Source organism: Cyprinodon variegatus, unplaced genomic scaffold (assembly GCF_000732505.1).
Source record: "Cyprinodon variegatus isolate N-32 unplaced genomic scaffold, C_variegatus-1.0 Scaffold176, whole genome shotgun sequence".
Lineage (NCBI taxonomy): Eukaryota > Metazoa > Chordata > Actinopteri > Cyprinodontiformes > Cyprinodontidae > Cyprinodon > Cyprinodon variegatus.
Window position 1 is genome coordinate 150845 of NW_015150629.1, and position 25992 is coordinate 176836.

The 25992-nt window shown below is 36.0% G+C and overlaps 4 protein-coding genes across 6 annotated transcripts; 1 reads left to right on the forward strand and 3 right to left on the reverse strand.

Moving 5' to 3' along the window:
* The first annotated feature begins 387 nt into the window (after window positions 1–387).
* On the forward strand, window positions 388–2188 carry gng5 (guanine nucleotide binding protein (G protein), gamma 5). Its single transcript, XM_015378691.1, has 3 exons — window positions 388–586; window positions 748–884; window positions 1948–2188. The coding sequence occupies exons 1-2, from the start codon at window positions 506–508 to the stop codon at window positions 871–873; spliced, it is 207 nt and encodes a 68-aa protein (XP_015234177.1). The 5' UTR covers window positions 388–505; the 3' UTR covers window positions 874–884; window positions 1948–2188.
* Window positions 2189–3869: 1681 nt separating this feature from the next.
* Window positions 3870–11379, reverse strand: rpf1 (ribosome production factor 1 homolog). Of its 2 annotated transcripts, XM_015378690.1 has the most exons (10): window positions 11170–11322; window positions 11072–11123; window positions 9305–9361; window positions 9125–9205; window positions 8916–9011; window positions 8417–8570; window positions 8033–8115; window positions 7073–7254; window positions 4888–5014; window positions 3870–4690 (listed from the first exon to the last, which is right to left on the reverse strand). In XM_015378690.1, exons 2-10 carry the CDS (start codon window positions 11102–11104, stop codon window positions 4649–4651), a joined length of 855 nt encoding a protein of 284 aa, XP_015234176.1. In that variant the 5' UTR covers window positions 11105–11123; window positions 11170–11322; the 3' UTR covers window positions 3870–4648. The 2 variants fall into 2 exon arrangements, with proteins under 2 accessions (XP_015234176.1, XP_015234175.1); XM_015378689.1 differs by having other exon boundaries at window positions 3872–4690; window positions 11072–11379.
* A 2047-nt stretch (window positions 11380–13426) lies between these two features.
* LOC107087203 (deoxyribonuclease-2-alpha-like) lies at window positions 13427–17811 on the reverse strand. Its single transcript, XM_015378645.1, has 7 exons — window positions 17669–17811; window positions 15080–15174; window positions 14833–14995; window positions 14658–14739; window positions 14420–14578; window positions 14133–14324; window positions 13427–14022 (listed from the first exon to the last, which is right to left on the reverse strand). Exons 1-7 carry the CDS (start codon window positions 17678–17680, stop codon window positions 13661–13663), a joined length of 1065 nt encoding a protein of 354 aa, XP_015234131.1. The 5' UTR covers window positions 17681–17811; the 3' UTR covers window positions 13427–13660.
* LOC107087202 (deoxyribonuclease-2-beta-like) lies at window positions 16973–25992 on the reverse strand. 2 transcript variants are annotated; one of them, XM_015378644.1, is made up of 6 exons: window positions 25770–25992; window positions 25456–25633; window positions 24511–24589; window positions 23932–24093; window positions 21701–21790; window positions 16973–20022 (listed from the first exon to the last, which is right to left on the reverse strand). In XM_015378644.1, exons 1-6 carry the CDS (start codon window positions 25907–25909, stop codon window positions 19694–19696), a joined length of 978 nt encoding a protein of 325 aa, XP_015234130.1. In that variant the 5' UTR covers window positions 25910–25992; the 3' UTR covers window positions 16973–19693. The 2 variants fall into 2 exon arrangements, with proteins under 2 accessions (XP_015234130.1, XP_015234129.1); XM_015378643.1 differs by having other exon boundaries at window positions 21593–21790.

Here is a 25992-nt window from a genome sequence, read left to right on the forward strand (position 1 = left end):
CATGTATATATTAACGGATATTTATAATAAAAAAAACTGTACGGAGGGAGTGAACGTGGATCAGAAGGAGTGTTACATATATACAAATATATATATTATATACACTTTTTTTGATTAGTTAAAAAATCCGTTAATGCAACTTTCTTACCAGCGTTCTCAAAATTGTTGTTCTGTTTCATAGCAGAACTGCTTTGGGGCATCAATACAGAACCTTTTTCTGTTCAGTTTTTTAAATACATGCACATTATATTTCATATTTATCCATATGTACATAGATGTGAAAATTTAGACACGAGCAAACTAGATCTAAAATATTTCAAATTTCCGAATAGTACCTGAATGCATCACAAGCAGGCACGCCTTTAAAAAAAAAAAAACGAAAAAAAAAACGGAAGTTTATTCCCGAGGAAAAGGGCTAGCTTGGTAGCTAAAAAAGTTAACTGGCTCCGGTGAAGTCATAGACAGTTCTTATTTGACTTTTTAAGCCTTATCAGGTCGCAGTAAAATGCCGGGACCAGCAAACATCGTCGCTATGAAAAAAGTTGTTCAACAGCTGCGTTTTGAAGCGGGTATACATAGAGTAAAGGTAAGTTTTAGACAATAAGGCTGTGCTTGGGCGTGTTATCTTCATTGTTCGGTGTGTTTCAGTTTGTCGAAATAGTCTGAGCTGTAATACATGTGCTATTGGTATAATAGAAACATGTTTTTTTGATTACTTTTTTTCAACGTTTGGTCTTATTCCTGTAGGTGTCTCAGGCCGCTGCAGACCTCCAGCAGTTTTGCCTTCAGAACGCCCAGCAGGACCCTCTGCTCACCGGCATGTCCTCCAGCAACAACCCGTTCAGACCGCAGAAGGTCTGCTCCTTCCTATAGTACCACAGGCTGTGAGTATCCACACCATAGCACAGATCTTTTATGAATGACAGGCAGAAAAAAACTACTGTTTTTGTTTAAAACCAGTTGGAAAACATACAACTTTAACATTTCGTCATTTTACATCTTAATTGTGTTTATTTTGTAATATTAATGCCACATAATTATTCCACCCCTTTTTTCTTCAAGCTTCTGAGATTTACTATTAGTGCTGCACTTGGTTTCAACTTTTCCTTTAGAGAATTAAACACACCTGACTGGTTCAAATAAAAAAAAATAACTTTATTTTTTAAGGTTTTACTGTAGCTATTATTTTATCAAATTCACAAAAAATAGGCCATCTACCTAATTGTTTATAAATCACTATAAAGTCACCAAAGACATGATAGAACTGCATTAAATTTAACATTAAACTTTTTTTTTTTTTTAATAAGGGTGTAAAAACTTGTGCAAGATCAAAGCTGAAGGAGAATTTTTTTTTTTTTTTTTTAAGAGAGCTGATAAAGGAAGACTTTGAGCCTGGCAGTTGCGTCACCAGTTTAGTAGCCTAAACTCAGTGTACCAGTCTTAAATAAGTAATCATTAGATTTGATAATCTGTCTGGAAAATCAAATTGAAGCATTAAGCACAGACAACCACATATGGTACAATGAGATTTTAAACTATCAGTAATACTAATTTTTAGTTTCAAAAGTAAGAAATGTTGCCTGTAAAAAAAGAGCTTTCATAATTTTGAGGATGTGTGTTTATGAGGAAACTGAAAAGTATCTGTTAAACTAGAGACTTCTTTAGGAAAATTTTATTTTTACTATATTTTAATGTTTGAGGTTGAAACCCTCTAATTCTGTCTTTATTCAGATCATCCAGTTTAGTTTTCCAGTTTTAAGGCATGTCGACACCAGTCGTTGACTAAAGGCCTGTCAAAAAGCGGCCTTTTGGGAAACACAATCTGAATATATGCTGGTTCAGTTCTATACTAGAAGTGGGACTTAATTTGTGGTTTTTACCTGTAAAATGTAGATATTTGTACTACTTCCCCGCCCTCCATTGAATCTAGTGTTTTGTTTTTTCCAGGTTTTGGATGACGTGCCTTGTTAAGCTGAGCTGCAGGATTCTTCAAAATGGACTGGAATTGTCTCAGGAGTCTTGGGAATTTGAGCCAGGACTCTCACTTGAGCTTTTTTAACTTTAACCTTAACAGAAAACTTTTTTGGTGCATAATAAATGTCTCAGCCTTCCTGCATAGAACTAACACATATTGTGCCTTCTGAAATGTAAATGTTTAATCTCTAAATAAAACTAAACTGTTTCCTAATTTTTAGTTGCAAAGCTCCATGTTTGTTTTTCTATTGCCTTGACAATGTAACTTAAAAGCAGCTGCCAAGAACAGACAAGAAAATGATTATTTTGTGGTGCACAACTTTTTTATAGATCTTTGCATGGTAAACCATATAGAAATGAGGGATTCAGCCAATTAATTTAGATTTCTTTTGAGTGGGGATGCGTCCTTGAGGGCCAGTGTTCTGTCAGATGAGCATACCCAATCAGACCCATAGTCAATACGCATGCACAAGATGTCAGATTTGCGTTTATCCCTTTAGTTTTGTACAAAAAATAGACTTTTAAACTGAAGGGGTGTGCATCCCTTAAGTCATACAAAAAATAATAATTTAAGGTGAGATCGCCATATGCTTCAAAAAACACCAAAAATTCATTTTTTAGTACATGATTAAAGGGATACAAACCAGTTGAGGTAGTTTTAAAGTGTATTTTTCATACAAAACTAAAGGAATAAATGGGGATGTTCATCTAACACCGGCGCTCGTTAGATCAGCATACTCATAGTGTGATCCCTGTTGATCCCTTTAGCTTTGCATGAAAAATACACTTTCAACTACCTCAATGGGCGTGTATCCCTTTAGTCATGTACTTAAAAAAAAAAAAAAATGTTTTTTGAAGCATCTGGTGATCTGACCTTAGTTTTTTCATACAAAACTAAAGGGATTAACGGGACTAGCATTCACATTCAAATCTAACATCTTGCACATGCTTATTGACTATGGGTATGTTGTCGACAGAACACCGGTGTTCTGCTAATTTTAGATCTTTTCCCTACACACCTGAATCAAATGGTTAAACTACCACGAAATTATTCTGTTGAAGCATGAAATGGCAATTAATTACTTGGTGTTTTTTTTTTAGTTTTTTTTTTTAATATTTTAATTTGTTGAGCAATTTCTGTGAGCATTGTGGGTTTTTCTTTAAATGAGGGATATCAACAAAGTTGTCAAAGTGTATAATGGGTTTATCTAGGATTGATTCCACAGAAAGATTGCAGATCAAGAGCTCCAGGGAAGCTAGTGCAGCTGTATCAAGTTACTCACTTAAAGCTGTGGGAAATTGCGTTAATATTTCTAATATTAAAGACTTTAGAAATTCAACTCCTGATGAGATTGTATCACTTTGTAAATCTGTTTCTCTGCACTGAAACAAATTCCTGCAGGAAAGCATGCATGAACCCTGAAGGTGAAGCCGACTCGTGTTGTAACATGTTTTAAGCGGCTTTTTTTTTTTAAAGTGGATTGTTTTCCCCATACTGTGACTAAAGCTAGATTCTACTTTAGTTTAATCACCATTTCCATCTATATTTTTCTGCTGCCTTTTCTCCAGCAGGTTATGTTAAAACATGTTTGTCTCCGGTCAGTCATGCTGATAAAACTTCTGAAGAAAACCAGTTTTATTTACCTGTGGTGAGGTAGAGCCATTCTACTTCAGCTTCTTGGTTTCTCCCCCCAAAAATACCTACATAGACACAACTTTCAGTTTGATATACATCTGGCTGTTTTTTGTAATGTTAGATCTACTAAATCTACTTTGATGAGTACATTATCTGCGTCTTATATTATAAAGGCAGTAATTCTGAAGATGCAAATTGAACTTTAAACAATCTGTTCACATGAATATATGTATTTACAAAAAGGTCAGATTGGAACAGAACCTGAATCTGTAGTGTCTCTATTGCGACTTAAAAACTTAGTTAATTTAGAGCCTTAACTTTATCCATGCTGTGATAATCTAAATAAACAAAATCTAAGCAACTGAAATGAGTCTCTTTAAAAGGATAGGAATGTCTGTTATCCTGGGGAACCTTGCAGCAGAACAACCTTAAATGAGTTGCTGAGGTGGTTCAGGTGACTGATTAGGATGCATTTTACATTTTTTATTTTTAGGTCTGCAGAGCTCACTCCATTAGCACACATAAAACCCCATTCCACCAAATTGTGTTAAAATATAAACATTCTGCTCTAAGCGATGCCTACAGGCTGTATTGTCTGCCTTATAACAGCTGACACCTTTTTAGAGGAGACCTTCAGACACCATGTAGGTATATTCTGATGTGTCAAAAATAAATCCTTGTTTCAGCATAAAAGTACTTTTTATACACAATCTTAAAAATGGGTTAAACTTCACTGAATCAAAACATGAAGGCTTAAAAAACAAAAAGTATGTACATTATGTGTTGAATTTATGACACGGAGAGCCTGTAAGAAATAGACGTCTCTTCTTCCATCTCACACTCTTCACCATTTAAGTCATCTTCAAATAACTCATTTATACAGTTTAATATGAAATGAATATGTGAACATTTTCCAGGGAACATGGCAACGCCACCTAATGAGTTAAAGCTGGATCTTTGAGCAGCTATCACAGGTGGAGCAATTTTGCACAAATCCACACATTAGTTGGACATGGTCTGATTACAGGAAGCAGGAACTTAAAGCTGGAACTTCCGCCTGCAGGCGTCCATCTCATGGCGCTGAAAGAGAAATATTTTTATTTTACACTTAAAGAAATGAAAATTCATATTTGACATTTTCCAAAGTGCACCTATTTTAATTCTAAAATTGATCAGATTGTAACAACGGGTCTTATTCATGCAATTTTAAGCAAATAGGTTTTCATTATAAACCTTTGAAAAGTTATTAAAATTCTTATTTGATTTAACAGGCTCACCTTCAGCACCCACTCGTATTCCCCATACTTTGAGTCAAATGTGCCCTTCTGCAAAGATCTGAGTTTCAGAGTGAAGCGAGGTCCCAGCTCCTGAATGCCAACTTTCTTCTCATTCTTGAAGATGTACCTTATAAAAAAAACATTTTAACATTCTTATTTAAAGCTTTATTTTGTTATTTAACCTTACATTCATTTTCTCCAATTCATGGTAATTTTATAAACTAGCAAGCCAGAACGATAATGTGTAGTTACACCTATTTCTGAGACTGCTCTTCTATTGAATCGGTTTAGGGCAAAGAGGTGCCGTTCAGCAGAACCTTCCTGCCTACCAAGGTTTGGTTTTAGCCAAACACAGAAACATTTAAATAGCAGCAGACGCTATGAGAAACCACAACAACCTGCTATGTTCTTGGAGACCTCTTTCAAAGAAAAGCAGAAAACTATACATCCTCCTGCACTGCCGTGTTTGTTTTGGTCTCTTGGCTTCATCACAGCTATATGTAACCCAGTGTTAAAACCACAAGTAAAAAAAAAAAAAAAAAAGGGTATGGATCTTGATATATCTTCTTCTACAATACTTGTTCTACTTAAAATGTATGGATTTCATGTCTTATTCTAAAATAAGAGTTAACAAAAATTATAAAGTAAAAAATAAGTTAATAAATATGTTCATAAATATAGATAAAAAGTGCTAAAAATCTTTAAAAACTTTGAAATATGCCTTTAGCGATTGTTTTCAGTGACAGATTAAACAACCAATAGCTGGCACAGGCTGATTTCACATCAGCCAATAAGATTGATTGTCCCGCCCCTTTAACTACTGTTCTGAGATTTTGCTCAGAGAGCTCACAGCTGATGGTTGTTTCCACTAATAGCCTGGAAAATTTCAATTTTTTTACTGATTAATACTGCAAGATGATTTAGTTCCAAAGATTTCAGCTGAAGTGGTACACGATGGATACTTGCACAAATACCGATAAGTCATCTTGCAGGCAAAGGTTAGAAGCGTTATTTAGCACAGGGCTAAATCCCAAGAGATTTCCCCCTAAAGTCTTATGGGAAGGGAGTAGCTTAGAAGAATTCATGCTGAAGCTGGGACCATGGTTACATACAGTCAGCAGTAAAGCTTTTGGTCATGATGAAGAACCGACCATAAAAGAGCAGAACTTAAAACTGAGTCGTCTTTTCCTGATGTTTACAAAGTACAAAAAGACACAATCATATACAGTGTCAGACAAAAAAAACGAGTCCAAATATGACATGCTTCAGGTCACTAATGTGGATTAAAAAATGCAATATGCCAGGATGATAAAATATTCTATTTCATTTATATTGAGCTATTTATATAATGTAAGATTACTGCTGTTACGCATTTTGGGAATTTTTGTCTTAGATTTAAAAGCTTCTAGTTGGTTAATTTAAAATAGAAAAAAAGATAAAATCAGTCAAGAGACCAGGACCGTAACAGTAGTTCAACTCTGGTTTCCCTTTTCGATACCACTTCTGCCTGCCTAAATGGACCATGTTCAGAGGTTTAGAGAAAAATATGCAAACATCAACAGGAACGTAATGTCCAGCTATCATTCTGATCAAGAGACAAACGGTTCTGTTGTGAGCTTGTGAAGAAGCTGGTCTGACATTTTCTCTGTTTTGGGAAACAGATCCAAAGACTTTTTAAGATATGCAGTACCTCTGCGACCCACTAGGGGGACGCTGAAGATCTCTGCTTTAGACCACTGACCCCCAAAGGTTGAGTTGTAGCCCCCCCTCCCGGGATCATGGATTAACAGGTGAGGGGTCTAAAGATCATAGACAGATATTAGACTAAACTAGAAAAATGATAATGCTGCAGCATTTTTATTTTATGGTGTTTAAATAAATAAAAACAAATTTTAGAAATAGCAAATTTAAATACACTGGTTGACGACTGTTAGCATCATTTTTCAACCTATGCTTAATAGATTTTGCTAAAAAAAACTTAGCAGTTTGGGAAATTTGTCCATTCTGGAAAAATATGCGTGTAGCAGAAGCTGAAATATTTAATAAAGCACAGAAGTTAAAAAATCATCAATTTTTTTTGCCAATATCTATTATTTTGTTATTTGATCCAAGTAAAACATGAAGCCACTCAATCACTGAACATTACCAATAGAAGGACGTGTGCATGCTGCAGCTTGACATTTACCTGTGGAATCTGAAAAAGATGAAATCTCTCTGGTTATGAAAGGTGGCGACCTGTCGGCCCACAAACTGAGGGTTCTGCGGGAAGAGAGCGGCAAACAGACGACCTATGCTGTGTCCAAGGCGGGTGGTGAAGTTGTTGAGAATCACCTCTGGATAGTGTTCGGTCGGCTCTTTGCCTCTTCTCTAAAAAACAAAGAATTCAGTAAACGATCAGCACAAATGAACCTCAGACGGCCAGCATGGGAGCCAAGTGGGAGGCTTAAGTTTAGTCCTTTATTAATTAGGCCTACCTAAAATATCAAGAACAAATTAGTTTGAAATCAGAAAAGAGTAGGAATGCAGCTAACATTTATTTTGCTAATCGATTAATCTGTTAACAATTTTTACCTCTATCGATTAATATTCGGATAGGAAAAGGTTTCTTAAAGAAGATTTTTTTCAGAATTTAAACCAAATCAAACTAAAACTCTTCCACTTGAGGAGTTCTGCAAATAGCATATCGACAGACAAATATGTTTAGTTTTTTTTTTTTTTACTTTAATGCAAAATGTTTATATATGGTACAACTACTGCTCTATTAGTTTACGGCATGTTTTAGAGTCTCCATCCTCCAGTTAACGATTAACCAATTACTAAATTAGTAGATGATTATTTCAATAATCAATTAATCAGATTAATTGTTTCAGCCCTCTCAGCTGAGGTTGTATACACGTCAGATTCATTTTAACCCATTATTAAATGCTTATAATGGGCGGATGAACGGACATCATATTGAAACAGTTGTGTTTGTAAAAACAAATTATTTTCCATAACTATCCAGACGAGGAAAGTAGTAGAACCAACATCCCACACACTTCAGGCTTTTCTTCATATTGTACAGGAATACATTGCAGTTTTATAAAATAAGAATTCAGACTTTTTTTGAACAGTACAGATGTAAGAAAGTAAGAATCTTACTTGCCTTTATCTCTTTTCGTAGTCGAACACTGCTTACTTTGAAGTGAGCAGTAGGCCCATCGGGAAGATGACAAAGAACCAAACCATCTTAAAATGTATGCTAAGGATGCCGACAGTAGAAAATGAAAATAAATTAAATAAAAAACAGACTTATTGTTGGTCTGCTTTGGGTTTGTTGCAATCAAATCCCATGTATTCTTTTATTCATCTAATTTGCTGATATTTATTCCAATCCAATCTGTTGTTTTAGCGTGGATTCTCTGAAAGCTGTTGCAATAAGGATAAGTACAGCCAGAGGAGTAACAGCTAACAATTCAGGCAAGAACGACCCATAACATAGAAATAGATTTTCTTGGGTCATCAGAAAAGCTTTATGAATTTAGGATACTGGGCAGCTGGCGATCCTGGTTGATGACCATTAGATAGGTGAAGTCCCTGGCAACACATTGGGGTATGATCCTCTTCAGAGCGAGGCCTCTTCTGTAGTAAACATAGGCGTTTGGGATGACAGTGGCAAGCTGCTCACAAAACTTTACTGTTCTCTACAAAAAACAAGAGACAAAAATAACAAAGTTTAACATTTAGGGTGCAAGATGGAAAGAATTTTATTTTCTTCAGTCTCAAGTCAGAAAATAGTTTTAGATTTTTCGTTACACAGTCTGAACTCGGAACTGGCTTCTAATTTGGATTAGGGACAAATAATTATCAACTGCATTTTTTATTAAATACTAATGCTACCTATAAACATTACATATGAATCGAAATAGCAACGTATCCACAAAAAAAGTTTACATGATCCTTAAACTAGTAACGGGTTTTTTTTAAGGAAAAACTCAATTTAAAACTAGTCAAACTCTGATTGGTGTTGAAAACCAGCAGCTTCTCACCCCTCTGGGTCTGTCTGATGTGGTGATGAGCACTTTGGGATTTGTCAACCCATTAAAATAAGCAGAAAATTCATCAGTTCCCTCATCAAAAGCAACCTAGAACAGCACCAAAAAAAGAAGAAAGAAACTCTGGTTAAAAAAAAAAATAAAAAATAAAAACACATTGGAATTTTATGAGTGCATATCTGTCTGCAAAGCTAAACCCAAACCTCTTCATCCTCTGGATCAACTGTCGTCTCATCAAACACTCTCTGGTTTTCTATCGTTTTGGGGACCTCCTTTGGTGGCGCCTTGGATGGAAATAACACAACAAAGATATGAACCAATAATTAAAAAAGGCTAACATGGTAGGAAACCTGGATTAGAAAACCATTAACAGTAAAACACACCTTATCACCCAGGGCTTCTCTTTCTTTTTTCCTCTTTTTCTTCAGTAGGAGTTTTTGCTAAAAGACAAAATAAAAAAGACACAACATTTTACACACACTCCCATAGAAAAAACGCAATCTGGTAATGTAACAGCAGGTAACGTATTTGTTGCACTGATCTCATTTTTGTTCACTGGATTGCTGATAGGCCGAAAAAACTGAACTCACCTGCCGCCATCTTGGTACTCCAAACTCTCACAGAGTTGCGCCATAAAAATGCCTGTACTGTAATGTTATTACCATAACAGTGTAACCAGTACATGTATATAGGGGATGGGAATCGAAAACCGGTTCCTGATAATAGCCGGTTCCATGTGTTCCAATTCCATAGCACCGTTTGGCAGCTCGCTTAATGATTCTCTTAACGGTTCCAGGCAGCACGACTTACGTCACGTTTTTTTACGCAAGTTACGCACACAGCATTCAGTAGGTAAGTACGAGGAGACCAGGCATGTTTCTAGAAAAGCAAAACAAAAAAAAGGGCGTCCCATCGGGTAAAGTGATCGAAAGTTTGGCTTCATTTTAAGGGAGAGAAAAATGGCAACAAGGCGCTTTGCAATCATTGCAAAGTGGCAATTACATCCGTGAGAGGAAATACATCCAACGTGCAGAAACACCTTCGCACACAACATGGCATACATTTTAACAAATGTCATGTTTTTGATGCTTCCGGACAGAAGCTAAAGTTACCACCAGCATAGAAGGCAACTCTGGTGGTAAGTAGCTAATTTTATATCACTGGCTGTGCTTAATGTGGTTCCTAGTAAACCATATGACATTTCTGGAAATAAACCAATTTCCTAGCTTTCTTTGGGGTTATTAAACATGCTAAAAAGTTCCATAAAAGTAAAAAAAAAAAAAAATCGAAGTTGCTCCGCAGTTCAGGAAGCGAGAGAAAGGTGACGCTCGCATTGTACAAAACGGTTTTTCATTAAACCAATGCCTTCTCCATTAGATTTAAAAGACTGTGACGAGACGGGCAGCCTGGCTGGCTCAAAGGCTGGCAGCTCCCGTTCACTGCCTACTGTTTTCGCTGAGGCATGCAGAAAAAGAATGTCCCAGGCGAAGGTAGATGAATGTCACCGTGCACATTCCAAAATCATCGTTAACAGATCGATAAGAGAATCCAATCGTTTCAAAGAATCGATAAGGGAATCCAATCGTTTCACAGAATCGATAAGGGAATCGGAATTGTGAAAATCTTATCAATTCCCAACCCTATATATATATATATTACATGTGCATTATCAATTTAGCACTTTTGGCACATAATCAGATAGTGTGCATGTGCAATGTTTTTTATATCTGACTAAAGTATTAAACTCTATTAAAAAAAACAATTGTTTTATGATGGATTTATATAATATGTTATATTACATAATTTATAGACTTCATGGACTCTGAATATGCAATGTGATGTGCCTATTTATCATTATTTATTTTTATTTTTTTTTACCATAAATGACAGTAATCTATTGATTCTATAAAAACAGTGTGCAAGGGATGATAAACCCGCTGAATATAAGAACATAATCGTTGTTGGATACTGTAACCAATTGTTTACTTTCCGACCGGTCTACCTAGGGAGTACCAATATGGCGGCTGTTGACGTCAGAGCACCGTGTACTACCAACAGCCTATCAACAACCCAGTTAATAAATGGAGATCAGTGAAATGTCAATATTGTGTAATAAAAAACTCTGCTTTGGTAACTCCTAGAAAGTTTACCTTCCTCTTCTCCTGCTTAAACTTCATGAACATGAGGTGCCTCCGTTGTTTGTTCTTGATCTCGGAGACACTAAATGTGGGGGGAAACGCAGCCTCTGGCTCGGTCTTCATCTCCACGGTGCTGCTCTCTTCTTTCACTTCAGGATTTTTAACCTTCGCCTTGGCTTTCACTGTCTTCTTGTTTTTTTTCTTCTTGCTTTTATTGCCTTGATTCGAGTGAACCTCTGAAATATCCATCTTCTGTGTTTCTCCGGTCTGTTATGGATCCTCTCACATGTGTAGAAGAGAGTCACTCGGAATCGGTTCACTTCCTGGGATGAGAGGTGAATAAATAGTGTAGCACTAAATGTATGGCACCCCTAGCGGTAAGGAGGTGTACTGTTTGTCTTCTCTTCTTTGTTAGATCGGCGGATTGCAAACAACTTATAGGTGCATACCGCCACCTACTGTACATGAGTGTGTTTTGCTATAGTTCCACCTACTATATACAATTTTTTTATTTTTGTGTTATGTAAAAATAAAAACAATGCTTTATTAATAACCAAATTTTCCTCCCTATCTCCATCTGTCCCTGAAAATACTTTAATACTCCATTCTCTCCCCTTTTCCATAATTACTTTCCTCATACCCTCTCTTTGGTTACATATTTAATGCAATCCATTAAAACGTGATCCACATTTTCTTTTCTTTCACAAGCCTCACATATATAAATATTCATTTTCGCTATTACAAACAAAAACTTATTCAAGTAGGTATGTCCAGTTCTTAATCTAGTATAAATTATCTCTTACCTTCTGCTTCTTTCTCCATAATTTTTAACAATTACAGATTTTTGAACCCTATATAATCTTCCTTTCTCATCTTCATCCCATATTTTTTTTTTTTGCCATAATTTTGTTTCTTTCTTTTTTAATTATTGATTTACCTTCCCCTTTCCCAAATGGAATCTGATCTACAGTATATTCTGCTTTCCTAAAGCCTTAGCTATCTTGTCTGCTATTTCATTTCCTCTCACACCTTCGTGCGCTGAAACCCAGCAGAACTGAACATCTATTCCATACCTAAATAACCTAAACAAACTCTGATGAATATCTAATTCAAGGTCTTTCCTATTATTTCCTCCTGAATGAATGCTTAGTGTTTGTCTCAGTATGACAAGGTCTTTAAAATCTTATAGATAAAAAAAAAATCACACTTTTGACCAATATCTTCATAATGTAGACAGTTGTTTTTTTTTAAGTTTTCAATTGATAACTTTGTTATTAAATACCAAGATCAACACAAAAGGCTTAACAATGATGGCTAAACTGATTCATATTTTTATTCTGAAATTCAACATTTTAAAGTATTTTAGGATTAGCTGTTAAAGTTTTGCCCATAAAAAAAAAATCATCAAACTTTGAAACCACTATAAGAAATTAGGCGTTATAAAAATCCATATCATACTTTTAGTAAAAACACTTCTCAGTGCAGTCATTTAAAAATGAGAAGACAGTCACTTAGTCACTGTTGGATCAACATCCTTACTGTTCACCTTAATGAATCTCCAGCTAATGTTCTGGGTTTGGCCAGTTTGTTCCCCCTCCCCGTTAGTTTCTGATTTAGTTGTCAATTAATACTTTTTCCCAAACAAACTAAAGTGTTTAATTTAAAAAAAGCACAATAGATGCAGTCAAATGGGGAAAAAAAAACTTGCACTTGACAAAAATCCAGAAAAACAGTTATTAAAACATGTACAGTTAAAGTACAGTACAGTTGCTTTATTGAAACTATTTGGAAATCCAGACCCACAAGTGATATGAAAAGGGCTTTTTTACTGTACACATAGATAAAAAAGCATCACAGAAATAAAACACAATTAAAGAAAGTATTTGAACAAGTTAATTACATGCTTTTAAATACAAGTAGAAGGAAAAGGTATGCCCTTATTAAACTACCCATTTAGTCTGTACAGTATAATATACTTAAAAAATCATAGTAATTGAACTTTTTTGACTTTACGTTGGATAAATTTACCTCTCCATTTACCCCATCCCTTTGGGGCAGTGGGCTGCCATTGTGGGGGGCCTGAGGAGCAATCGGAGTTAAGGGTCTTTGCTCAGAGACCCAGAGTGGCAGTCTGTGGGAGTGGGGCATGAACTCATAGCCTCAGGATTCTAAGCTATATGCCCTAACCACTAGGCCACCACTCTCTTTTTTATATAACAATATTAACCTTATTTGCTTGCTCTATTGCACAAGGAAAGTTAAAAAAATATATACATTTTCCATAAACAGAATTAGAATTCTCAGTAAATATATAATTATCCTATAATAAACATATATGGCATGAAATCCATGTCTTTGTCCCCTTATTAAAAATGTTGCACATGGGGCATAGATCCAAGCCTCACCTACACCATTCCCTATGTTAATACCCCCCAAAAAATACAAAACCCTCCTCTCAATACTTACAATTAGTGATTTTATATTAATGCATCAGGTAGATATTTTTCTATGCCTGTTTGACCAATGTTAGATAAAAACACAAGCTAATAAGCATGCATTGATTGTGAGTAACAGGGGTTAATTTTAGTGATTGCTGTGGTTTTAGAGTTCTCTTTCATGATGGGTTTCTTTACATCCTTCAAATTTTCGGATCAGTTTCTTAAAAGCTGTTCCCACTGTTGTATCTTCAGTGCAAATCGCTCCTCCTCCTCTGCCCTTCTGACTGACCTCTCTGTTCATATCAGCGATGCATATCCAGCCACCATCTGAAGTCACACACCACTTAGAGTGATCCACCGTATCGGTGAACTTCTCCGTTCCCTGCAGCTGCACTTCTTTGACATTATGGACATGATGATGAAGACTTGAGCTGCAGTTGGAGGGCAAAGGGTCACGCATTTTCCCCCAGCTCTTAACATAGATATCCTGAGGCATGTGGTCTACTATTAGCCCAGAGTAAAGGTCTGGAAAGTAGAAAAAACAGAAGGTAAACAGTTATCAAATTTATATTTTGTATCTATAATATTTTGCAAATAAGCTAATTTTTCTGGTGAGGGGCAATGCAAAAACATACCCTCTCCAAAGCGCTTGTATTTTGCAAAACTGGTGAAAATGCTGCCATCTGCAGAGCTTAGGCTCGTCACTCTAAACCAAGGCTCTTTTTTCGGGTAGCAGCTTCTTTGTGCAACACATTGCAGCTCATTGTAAAAAGTTGTTGGGATTGCAGAGTCAAATGAATAGGCATGGATGTACTTTAGCTGCATTCCTAAATATTTAAATAGTATTTTAGTCATGTTATATCACGAAACAGTCCTTTTTTTTTCAAAATTGTGAATTAATCAATCTCCCTCAGTAGCTTACCTATTTCTTTAAATTGCTTGTATGGAAAGGTAATACAAAAAAAAGTTTGAGCATTTACGTTTCCACTGCTTGGCCAGAACTTTGCACTCTGATATGTTGGAAATTTAGGTGTACTGTGTGAAAGCCAAAGTCCAAAGTTACGATCCAGCATCACAACACCTGAGGGAAATTAAATCAAAGTCAAAACAAATACATGTTAAATTTTCTGTGCAAACAAATTGAAAAGTATAGGGCCCACCTTTACTGTGACCGAATGATGAAGGAGCAGAATAGGGAGGTGGAGGTTGATCACTGTAGAGTATGTATCCAAACCCTTCAGTCTGACAGGCAAATAGAACAAAAACCAAAATAGAATGCACTTAAACTTGAAAAGCTGCACATTTTTTTCAATAATATCCAGGGTTTTGAGTTACCTTTCTGTTATAGAAGTCAAGTAGAGGTTTCAGTGTCTTTGCTAGAAAGCCAGTTGTACTGTCAATTTTCTCCCTGCTGAGGTGCCACCCATTGGTGCTCTCATCCATGTACAAATACGACAACCCATCATCATTCATTTTGGGCAGCTTATAGACGATATACCTAATGGTGAGAATGCAAACAGATGATCATTTATTCAGCTGTAGCTCAGCGGAGGGGAGAATATTGTTGGAAATCTTCACCAACCAGTCCACAGCCTCTCCTCTGTCATTCCTGCACCTCACATCTGAATAGCAAGCTTTGAACAGGAGTCCAACACTGAGGAGGAGTCTGATTAATTCCTAAAACAAACATAATTACTACAAAGAAGGAAGTCCTTAGGTTTCATTTGAAACTTATTGCTAAAAACAAAGTGATGGATCTTTGGCCAAAAGCAACTAAAAACAGAGGGAGACACAAATGAGTAAAACACATGAAGTAATGATCATGTGTTCATGATCATTTTTTTGATTGTGCCTGAAACACGTAATGACATTTAGAGGTGATGCTCTTTAGACATTTTCGAAACTATTGAATGCTTACGTTCGGCTGTTCATTCTTTTTATATAACTGCATAACATAATGTTCTCTTATAAGATAATTAACTGAAAGAAAATTTCATAAATGATTTAAGTCAGACCTAAAGCCTCAAATGAGTCGACAGTAACGCTACAACCCAGAACCTCTGTGCTTTGAAGGAATTCCTAAAAGTAAAATAAGATGCTTCAGTAAACAATAAGTTCATAGAGACATCAGTGTCAGCTGGAGTAGATGAAAAACAAATGTCCAGTTAATAAGACCTGGATACATATCTGTTAATCTACTGTTGTGTAAAAAAAGTATTAAATTATTCACTCCAGTTAAATAAACGGAGATCGATGGATTTCACTCAGTCAGCATTTGAAGAGAGAACAAGGCATCATACCGCCCTTATTGCATTGTAATCAGCCCTGTTCTGGCCAGTGTGTATCTTCCTTAATGGGCAGTAGTCAGAGTCAAAAAAAAAATACAGACACTTTGGTTAAACAGTAACATGTTATGAATAAACCTTGAGAAAGGATCTGGCTTTTTATGGGAATAATATTTCCTTCTATGCAAAAACCCCTCACTCAGACATTGTGTGGCCTTGCAGGTGAAACAGACTGAGTAAAAACATTTTTCTGTGGATAAATAGCATAACTTAATATATGAAATAAGAAAAATCAAAATGTTCCATCCACATCTACTCAAATCTACTTTAATAAACTGTTTCAGATAAGAAAACTACCCTTGTATCTTTCTAAGAATAAATAATATATCAAAATGGCATGCATTTTCTAAATTTTCCCAAAATTTCACCTGAAAGGTACATATCCCTGACTTTTACAGTGAGTATTATTTGTGTGTAATATAAAATACCACATCTAGAACAGAATTCTTCTGTTCTTCCAAGAATACAGCACTCTTTTCAATCAGTTGTATCTTTCTCCAAGGCTATGTGAGTAATTTTTCAACTGGACATTAACTGCTTTTTTATCATTTTAAGGGCAGTCCTTTTGAATTATTTATCTGAGCATGTGAAGATAATTATTTTCAGGAGAGGCTCAGAGTAGAGCTGCTTCTCCTCCACATCTAGAGGAGTCCAATGAGGAGGCTCGGACATCTATTTAGAATGCCCCCCTTAAGGAGGTGTCCCATGGGAGGAGGCCTAGAGGACGACCCAAAACACGCTGGAGAGACTGTGTCATGGGGAGAAAGGGAAGCCTGGGACTCTCTACTGAGACTGCTGCCCCGCAACCCGGTCAATGATGAAATGCAGGACGACGAGTACAAGGTAATATCAATCAATCAGACCTAAAAAGTCAATTAATGATGATGAGCTTGGTAATTTCTTTTAGTTTTTATTCATTTTAAATTGGATTGAAACTATTAAATATACACTATATGAATGAAGATGATTTTTAAGAATAATTAACTGTTTATGTGGTATATACATTAACAGATAATGAATGCAGCTCCCAGGTCTATGCTTGATTTTTTTTTTTTTTATTCCTTAAAGCTGTAACTTTTAAGACCTGCTGTTTACATCCACTGCCCTCCTCTTTATGTTTTTTCTTCTAATAAACTCTGCATGGAAAGCTTATTTGTAAAGAAGGACCAGACTAATGAAGAAAAAGCAGTCCTATCCCAAAGAAACCCCATTGATCTACAGGAGTTTCCAATTTTAAAATGAATGTTTGGCTCCTTGGAAGCAAAATATGCAGAAAATTGTCTCTTTTCCAGTGTTTCAAAATATACATGTGTGGTCTAGTGTTTTACATACTAATAATGGTTTCCCCTCATTATAGCAGGTGTCAAAACTCTTTGTTGTTTTATGTTACAACCTTTTGCAAATATACAAGATTGCTATTTTTTGTTTTCTGAATACATGTTTCCTCTTTTTTAGGAAACCTCTCTATTTCTAATGACTTATTAGAGTTCTGGTTACCCACAAAAGGCACTTCCTGATACAACTTAGTGATGCAACACAACTATTCGTTTAAACAAAGTCAATCCAACAGTTAGGATCTATATTAATTGGCATACATTTTTACCATTTATTCAAAATAACAATACGTACAACCAAAGCATAGCTATTAGACTACTTTCACTTTGTGAGCTTTAATTCTTTTGACAACCCTGTACATAAACAGAAGCAGATTGAAAACTACCATTGATTCCAAATGTTCTGTTTTTAAGTTATATCAATGTTATTTTTACTCAGCTTACAATTATTTATTTCTGTTATTAATATTTCCCTTTAAATGTTCAACTCACATGCGCTGTCATCGTCACTTGCCTTCAAACTGGACTACAAAACTGTTTGAAAAGCTGCTGTGTCATACGCCAGTGTCAAAAGGAAACTGACACCCACGCTTTTTTCACACTTTAGTCGCTTCCTTGTTGCACAAACCATCAATGTGAAAAAATATTTTAAAAATTGCACCTGTAATTCACCTGATGAACCTGCTGTAACCTGTTTGTCTACTGTTTTTAACAAAGAGCAGTTATTGGGAAACGAAAGCGCTTTAAAAGTTTAATTGCCTCAAACCTGCTGACACTTCCATGTTGTTTATACAAATAGGAGCAGAAGTTGTCGCTGCAAATCTCACTGTGCATCATCTGAACAATTCACACAGAACTTATCGATGGATCCCACTCTGAAAAGCTGCATGAATACAAAAGAGGAAGGCTTTTTACATTTACTGTTTTAGAAACATAATAAATGATATAAAAATGGATCATATAAATTGATGTTCCAAGCAATTCTTTCAAGAAAATATTTTTGAAAGAAAAGACACTCAAACACAAAAGCCTCCAAGTTGTTATGGTCGTTGTGGTGTGCAGAGCCTCCGACTGGAAGAACGTGAGGAGGGTGGTGAGGACAGCAGAAGGAATCATTGGGGCTCCTCTTCCCTCCATTAAGGACATTTCATCACAGCGCTGTGTGTCCCGAGCCCGTAATATCATCAAAGACCCTCACACCCCCACCATGGACTGTTGTCCCTGCTGCCCTCCGCTGCAGATCCACCAGGTTCTGCAACAGCTTCTTCCCCACTGCCATCAGACTGTTGAACCTTTGATCCACAAACCGAACTCTGCACCTATTGCACACTATCAGGCATCAAATGCTGCTGAACGTTTAACTTTTAGCCCTTTAAGTTCATCTCATTTCTATTCTAAATAACGCATTTTTTGCACAAATGCCTATCTGCACTGAACCATTGCAATTTGCATACTGTCTTTATCCTCTGCACTGTTTTACACGTTGACCACTGCTGCACTTTCTGTATAACTCGTGCCATTTGAAATATCAATGCAATGTTCATAAGCTGTATGTAACACAATTTCATTCTGTATGCACTCTGTGCATACAAAATGACAAATAAAGAAGTCTAAGTATAAGTTGGTGGAGGAAAGTAGCTGGATGCTCATGAAAAGCCATAAACTTTAAGTTTTAACCACATTCCACCAGTCTCACCACTAGAAGGTGCTGTTTAATGGGAAAATTAATTATACAAACTGGATTTTAATTGAAAAACACATGATGCTTTACATTTTCTCAGTTTTTTTTTTATGGTACTTTAAAACATTAATTTTTTCTTACAGTTTTATATTTTTTATGGATACATTTTCATATTGAAGTGTGGGATTATTGTAAACATTTCAATATCAGACAAAGAAAACCTGAGTAAATACCTAAAAAAAAAAGCTTTTTAAATTGTGATTTTTTTTTAAATGATAGTAACAATTTAGTATATTTAGTATCATAGTAAGAAAAAAGCCATCTAAAAAGCACTTTGCATTGTCTTTGTACTGAATTGTGCCATACAAATAAATTTGCCTTGCCTTGCCCTGCCTTGCTATCTAAACCAAATTATGTGAAAAAGCAATGACCACTGTTGATGGTAAAAGCTATAAACAAGAATTGCTGAAAGCAAGCAACGCTTTCTATAGGTCGCTGTGCACAGAAGTGTTTCGCTAAAACATGGCCTTTGACTAGGCCACAAAAAAGCCTTCTTGGTAATCATACTGATCAATTAAACTGTATCCAACAAATCTCAGTCACACTGACTACCGTGATTTGAACATATTTATATTGAAATCCCCGTAACTATTTTAAAGGCTGTTGTACAAAGCTCCAGGTTTCCTAATAATTGTGAAGGGTTATGAGTTTAACTTTGATTAAAATACCTCTAAGGGAAAAGTAGGACCGTTTGTTAGATAAAACTTCATAGAGGGTTACAAGGCAGATTTTTAAAATACAAATGATCAAACTCAATCAAATTTATTCAGCCTTGTTTAGCAGCTAATGTACCAGTTCACTGCCTTTCTGAAGGCCTTGTAAATCACTGGGTTGTAGGAGCAGATCAGCCCCCCTGCACGAAGCATCTGAGCCTTGACCCTGTTCAGATCCCCCAGGCAGGTCACCCTGTCAACTGGCGACACGCACCACTTTGAGTGGTCATAGCGCGACTCGAACTGGACTGATGGAGGAAGCTGAATCCTTTTGATGTTCATCGTGTGCTTTTGCAGGGAGCAGTTGGAGGGCAGCTCGCGGCCTTGCCTCTGCCAAGTCTCCACCAGAAGATCGGTGTCCAGGGCCTGCGCCACCCAGGCGTTGTAGATATCTACAGGAAGCCAAAAGAGTTGGAGAAGAAAGGTTCATTATCAACAAGAAAAAAATAAAAATACACTTATCATATGAAACATAGTCCACCTTTGTGGTATTGTATTATACTGCTGATACAGTCAAAAGATTACTTTCTCTGATCTTGGAGGCTACTTTCTAGAACTTAAAAGGTACACTACCGTTCAAAAGTTTGGGGTCACATGAAATGTCCTTATTTTTGAAGGAAAAGCACTGTACTTCTCAGTGAAGACACCTTTAAACTAGTCTTACATTTAAAGAAATACACTCTATACATTGCTAATGTGGTAAATGACTATTCTAGCTGCAAATGTCTGGTTTTTGGTGCAATATCTACATAGGTGTACAGAGGCCCATTTCCAGCAACCATTACTCCAGTGTTCTAATGGTACAAAGTGTTTGCTCATTGGCTCAGAAGGCTAATTGATGATTAGAAAACCCTTGTGCAATCATGTTCACACATCTGAAAACAGTTTAGCTCGTTACAGAAGCTACAAAACTGACCTTCCTTTGAGCATATTGAGTTTCTGGAGCATCACATTTGTGGGGTCAATTAAACGCTCAAAATGGCAAGAAAAAGAGAACTTTCCTCTAAAACTCGACAGTCTATTCTTGTTCTTAGAAAGGAAGGCTATTCCATGTGAGAAATTGCTAAGATATTGAAGATTTCCTACAACGGTGTGTACTCCTCCCTTCAGAGGACAGCACAAACAGGCTCTAACCAGAGTAGAAAAAGAAGTGGGAGGATGCGTTGCACAACTGAGCAAGAAGATAAGTACATTAGAGTCTCTAGTTTGAGAAACAGATGCATCACAGGTCCCCAACTGGCATCTTCATTAAATAGTACCCGCAAAACACCAGTGTCCATATCTACAGTGAGGCAGCTGCGGGATTCTGGGTTTCAGGGCAGGGTGGCAAAGAAAAAGCCATATCTGAGACTGGCCAATAAAAGAAAAATATTAAGATAGACAAAAGAACACAGACATTGGGCAGAGGAAGACTGGAAAAAAGTGCTGTGGACGGATGAATCCAAGTTTGAGGTGTTTGGATCACAAAGATGAACGTTTGTGAGACGCAGAACAAATGAAAAGATGCTGGAAGAATGCCTGACGTATGGAGTGAGTTGAATAAGTGGGACTTTTTAGAGAAAACACAAAATTGTTTGGGTGACCCCAAACTTTTGAACGGTAGTGTACTTCCTGAAACTTGACAGGTACTTTCCTGAAACTTCTGTGGAATAAACTTGCTGCTTTCTGATATCTTAGGCTTTATTCGCTGGGAGTAGTTATCAGTATCATGTAAATTTTGAGAAAAGTAACTGCAAGGCTCCATAGATTATATTTTCGGCTGAAAATGATCTGCATTGATTTGAATTTCCTGCCTTAATATTTCAAGTTGATGAAGTTTTCAGTTGATGAAGTGTCAGTGCTCAATACTATACAGCAAGACATGTTAACAGAACAGCAGAAAACTTTATAACTCCTTTATGAGAAACTGAATGTTCAAAAACGTAAATATGAAGGTCTAGATCTATCTGAGGAATATCTTACCATCCACAAAAAGCTCCGATTTCATAAAGCTCACAAATTTATCCCCACTGAGAGAAAAAAGGGGCTTAACTCCTCTGTCTGAGGTCAGTGGCAATTTGGAGCCCTTACACAGCTGGACAAGCTGTGGTAGATCAGCTGAGAACGCCGAGGGGACGGAGCAGTTGTAGAAACGTGGGTAAACGAAGGCCAGCTGCTGTGCTGCAGGAGGGAACAAAAATGGATAGATGTACGGTAACTATAGATGTACATCTCTTCTTAAGGCATAAAAAAATAAAATAAAACATAAATGGTAATTATTTTACCATTTCAGCTCAAAAAAGATCCCAGACTCTGCTTTAAATGTTAGGTATTAAGACTTAAAATGAGTAATTTCCTTGGAGAAGGCTTCTCCAAAGGTGTAAGAAATGAAAAATGTTGAATACTCAGAGTACCAGCAGCTTTTAGCTACTGTATGTAAAGCTTTTCTGTATCTCAGACATATGTCTGACATCTAGAGATACGTTAATCTTTTGTTTGTCATGCATATGTACTTGATGAGTGTATGGTGTAGCGTAAAACAATAAGTGTGTAAATCTGGGTAGTTAAAAACGTGTGGTGTTGTAGAGATAAGGACAGCTGTACAAAATAAATAAACTTTCTTCATTCGATTTTAATCAGAACTTTTGAATTATGCAAATAAATCCTTGGAGTTACTTCCACCTAAAATATGTCCTCAGTCATGTACAGTTATAACAAAATATCAAACATTGATTTATTTCGGTAGGTCAATTTACTAATAAAAAAAAAATGTATATAAATTAATTACACAGATGGATTTCTTTCAAGTCTCTAATTTTGTTGATGATGATTTATTTGCTTAAAGCTATATCAAAAACACCACACTTGAGATTATTACATCATGAAGCATTGCATCAGTCAAATAAAAAGCAAAAGTTAGTGAAGGAATATGGGCTTAGTGAAAAGTATGTTTAGGTTGGTATTTGCCAAAGTTCAGTCTTACAAACGAGCCTCAATGGAAATATTATTCTAATTTATGGAGTATTACTGTAAATTATTCATCTGGTATTTAATATGACATATAATCTTGCGTTGTTTTCATTAGATTAATAGACAAATTTTATCACTTAAATTTGGTCCTGTTTGCAAGTTAAACAAGCTAGAGGAGTTGGACTTCAAATTCACCTGGAATTATTGTTTTTACCTAAAAACAAATGGCCTCAACCAGGTTGATTAAATTCAGAGTTTACAAGTTTTTTTTTTTTTTTTTAAAGGCCACACTAGCTCGGTGAATTGACAAGAATGTGTGCAAAGTCTCTAAACCTCACATGCATACAGAAACTAAACTGTGCAGGAGAGAAGAGGTGGTTGGTAATTAGTTACATTTACTCAGTTACATTTACTCAGTTACATTTACTTTGTAACAATATGAAAAAAAAACTTTTAGGAGAAGGTTTACTGTGTTGCACTTTTAACCTTTACTTGAGTAATATTCTTGTAAAGTATCGCTATTTGAGTAAAATCTTTAACTATCCTCTGTGAGTAATTTGAACTGTTCATAAATCAGGTAAGAATACACTAAACAGTAGATATTAACAGTGCAAGTTTGTTACCCTGTCCTAACATAAACAAAATGTATCTGCATAAATTTGTTCTTTTATATTCATGACATTTATTTGTATTCTTTAGGCATTTGAGTATTTAAAATGCCAGGACTTGCAGATAAAGTCTGTTTTCCAGCATCATTTATAAACATTTAATCTTATGTTATTATACATCAGTTACTCAGTACTCAAGTAGCCATTCTACCAAATGCTTTTTTTTGTCTATACTTAAGTAACTTATTGAATGACTGCTTTTATCTTCACTTGAAGAGAAAAAAAAAGTAGTGCTACTCTTACTTGAGAAAATTTGTGTTTTTTGGGCATTCAACCCACCTCTGCTGGAGAGTGACCTTATTTGTAAAATTTGGAATAAAAAAATAGAAAAAAAAACAGCTGGGTGTGAAAAGTATTCTATAAATGAACATGGAAACTGGAACTTTCTAATATAATACCTGTTAATTTTGTCAAAGGTGTGTTTGTAATGATATGTGAAATGTGTGTAGAATGTAAAACTATTTAAATATCTAAAACATCTGCACAAAGAGAGAGGCATAATTGCAAGGTGGCAAAGCAATACCTTTGAGACAGATGGATTGGTATATATATATATCATATCATATCATTAATTTTATGGGGGGAAAGGGTATTATGAGGCTTTTTATTTTGCTGCATATTTTTTGTTACACACTGACACTATAAGCAGGTCATATCAGTCAGTCTAACTGTGCACTCACTCACCTATACTGAGAAACTGCGCATACGGGTAGGTCATGCACAGGGCAGTTTGGCCGTTTCGTTTGCCAGAGGAGGGGTACTGGTAGCCTCGCTCAGGGAAGGAAGGGAAATGGGGGATGGAGTGGGACAGCCAGAAACCTTGAGAGCGGTCAAAGAGCAGAACCCCTGTAGGGTGAATGCAAGCATATGCTTTAGCATGCAAGATAATACAGGTAGAGTCAGAAACATGCAAACAGGCACGGAGACTACAAAAACATGTCCACTACGTGTCAGAGAGATAGGTTTTGTCAGAGCAAACAGTTGTTATCAGGCGCTTGGCCTTTGCACCTCTCCTTTTTGAAATTGATTAATCTATTCTACATTGTCACCACCAGAAAAAAAGACAAAAAAGATAGTTTTCCCTCTGTTGCACCTACATTGGATTCAACAAATTGCATGCTTTATTCAAGCTCAGTCATAAAAACAATGTATCATGACATATAGAGTACTTCCAAAGAGCTGTGACATACTTTTAAGGATGAAATAAATAAAATTAAAATGGTTGTAATATAAAGGTGATTTTTTTTAATCATAGTGCTGTACCTTTGCTGTGTCCATAAGTGTGGATATATTTCAGCTCTGGTGCGCCATCATTGTAGAGTGCGTAAACAGAGCTGTTGGACTAGAAGAGAAACTGGTTTCATGCTTAAAGTATCATATGCATAACAAACAGATTTTATACTTCAAATATAATCTAATGAATGAATAAAGGTCATAAAGTTCACTTGGCTATATGCAAAAAAGGAATTGCCTCCTCAGCATAACAACAAGCTGTGCCCCCAACAGTGTTTCTGATGACTGGGTTAAAGAATTTTTTTAAACTGAGAAGCAATAGATTGTTACTCTGCCCAATCTTATAGTTTCCATTGAATCTTAAACACTGTGTTGTTCTAGTTTCTTTTATGACCACTTCCATTAGCTGAAAGTCTCTTAAAGTAATTTTGGTGGGCGGCCATTCATGTAAATATTTGTCACTACCCCATTTTATTTGCATTTTTTAATAAAGCTTCTCATTTTGGTTTACTAGTTTCTCAAAGCATTAAAAATAACTTAATACCCCTTTTCAATGAGATAGAAGTCTATACATCTAGTTACTCCTCTGTTTATTCTTTGAGCATAAACAATATGGGTTAAAAATAATTAGCTGAAGATATAAATAGGTAGGTGGGTTTTTTCTATCAAGTTTAGTAATATGACAGTTATGATTTTATGCAATAATTAACAACTGATGAGTCAGATTTATCTCCCAAACATACATTACATTAAGATCTTGATAACCTACGACAATCTAACATCAAATATGACCTTTACGTCTAATTATTTTAAACATTTTTTTTCACATCAGTTCATTTAAAATGCCAATGCTGCATAAAATCTACACCCATGCACTTAAATAAATTGGCTTTAAGTGCGTGGAATTACAAATACTAGGGATATTATTTTAAGATCAAGTACATTCACTAATGAAGAAGAATGGCACTGCTTTACCATGTAGGCCTTTCCCTTGTACAGCTGATTCAGAGTGTTGACCAGGGCTCCTCCTTGGGTCGTGTTAACCATAAATGTACTCCTCTGCCAACCCCCACCTGCTGAATCCAGGTACATGTAGTCCACTCCACTGCCAACCTCTCCAATCTTAAACTTTGGCAGTTTGTAGATAATAAACCTGAAAGAATTGGAAATTATTTAACAGGTTGTTCTATTTCACAACATCAGAAATTTCCACATCATCAAAGGGTGATAAATAAAACTATTAGTAGAATACATAATGTGCCGTTATACAGTATGTAATGTCAACTCACCAGTCAACGGGTTCATCGGCTTCATTTCTGCAGGAAATGTGACTTCTGCCCATCGTGAAACACAATAAAAAGACAGTAATGTGGAAGAAGGGTCTGAAATGTGAGGCCATCCTGAGCGAGACTGTGACTGCAGACGACATGGCCAAATGTTAAATATAAAGGGAAAATCTGAAGCCTATTAAGAGACAGTGTGGTGCATGACGGTAGAAAGAGACAGCTGCAT

Coding starts and splice junctions, on each gene's coding strand:
- gng5 (XM_015378691.1), top strand. CDS start 506: ATGCCGGGACCAGCAAACATCGTCGCTATGAAAAAAGTTGTTCAACAG. Junction 587..747: donor CGGGTATACATAGAGTAAAG/GTAAGTTTTAGA, acceptor TTATTCCTGTAG/GTGTCTCAGGCCGCTGCAGA.
- LOC107087203 (XM_015378645.1), bottom strand. Junction 14,740..14,832: donor TTGACTTCTATAACAGAAAG/GTAACTCAAAAC, acceptor TTTGCCTGTCAG/ACTGAAGGGTTTGGATACAT. Junction 14,023..14,132: donor ATACAAGCGCTTTGGAGAGG/GTATGTTTTTGC, acceptor TCTACTTTCCAG/ACCTTTACTCTGGGCTAATA.
- rpf1 (XM_015378689.1), bottom strand. CDS start 11,308: ATGGATATTTCAGAGGTTCACTCGAATCAAGGCAATAAAAGCAAGAAG. Junction 5,015..7,072: donor ATCTTTTTCAGATTCCACAG/GTAAATGTCAAG, acceptor TTTTTTTATAAG/GTACATCTTCAAGAATGAGA. Junction 4,691..4,887: donor AATACGAGTGGGTGCTGAAG/GTGAGCCTGTTA, acceptor TTTCTCTTTCAG/CGCCATGAGATGGACGCCTG.
- LOC107087202 (XM_015378643.1), bottom strand. CDS start 25,909: ATGTCGTCTGCAGTCACAGTCTCGCTCAGGATGGCCTCACATTTCAGA. Junction 25,634..25,769: donor GCCGATGAACCCGTTGACTG/GTGAGTTGACAT, acceptor CAATTCTTTCAG/GTTTATTATCTACAAACTGC. Junction 20,023..21,592: donor ATCGGAGCTTTTTGTGGATG/GTAAGATATTCC, acceptor GGCTTCCTGTAG/ATATCTACAACGCCTGGGTG.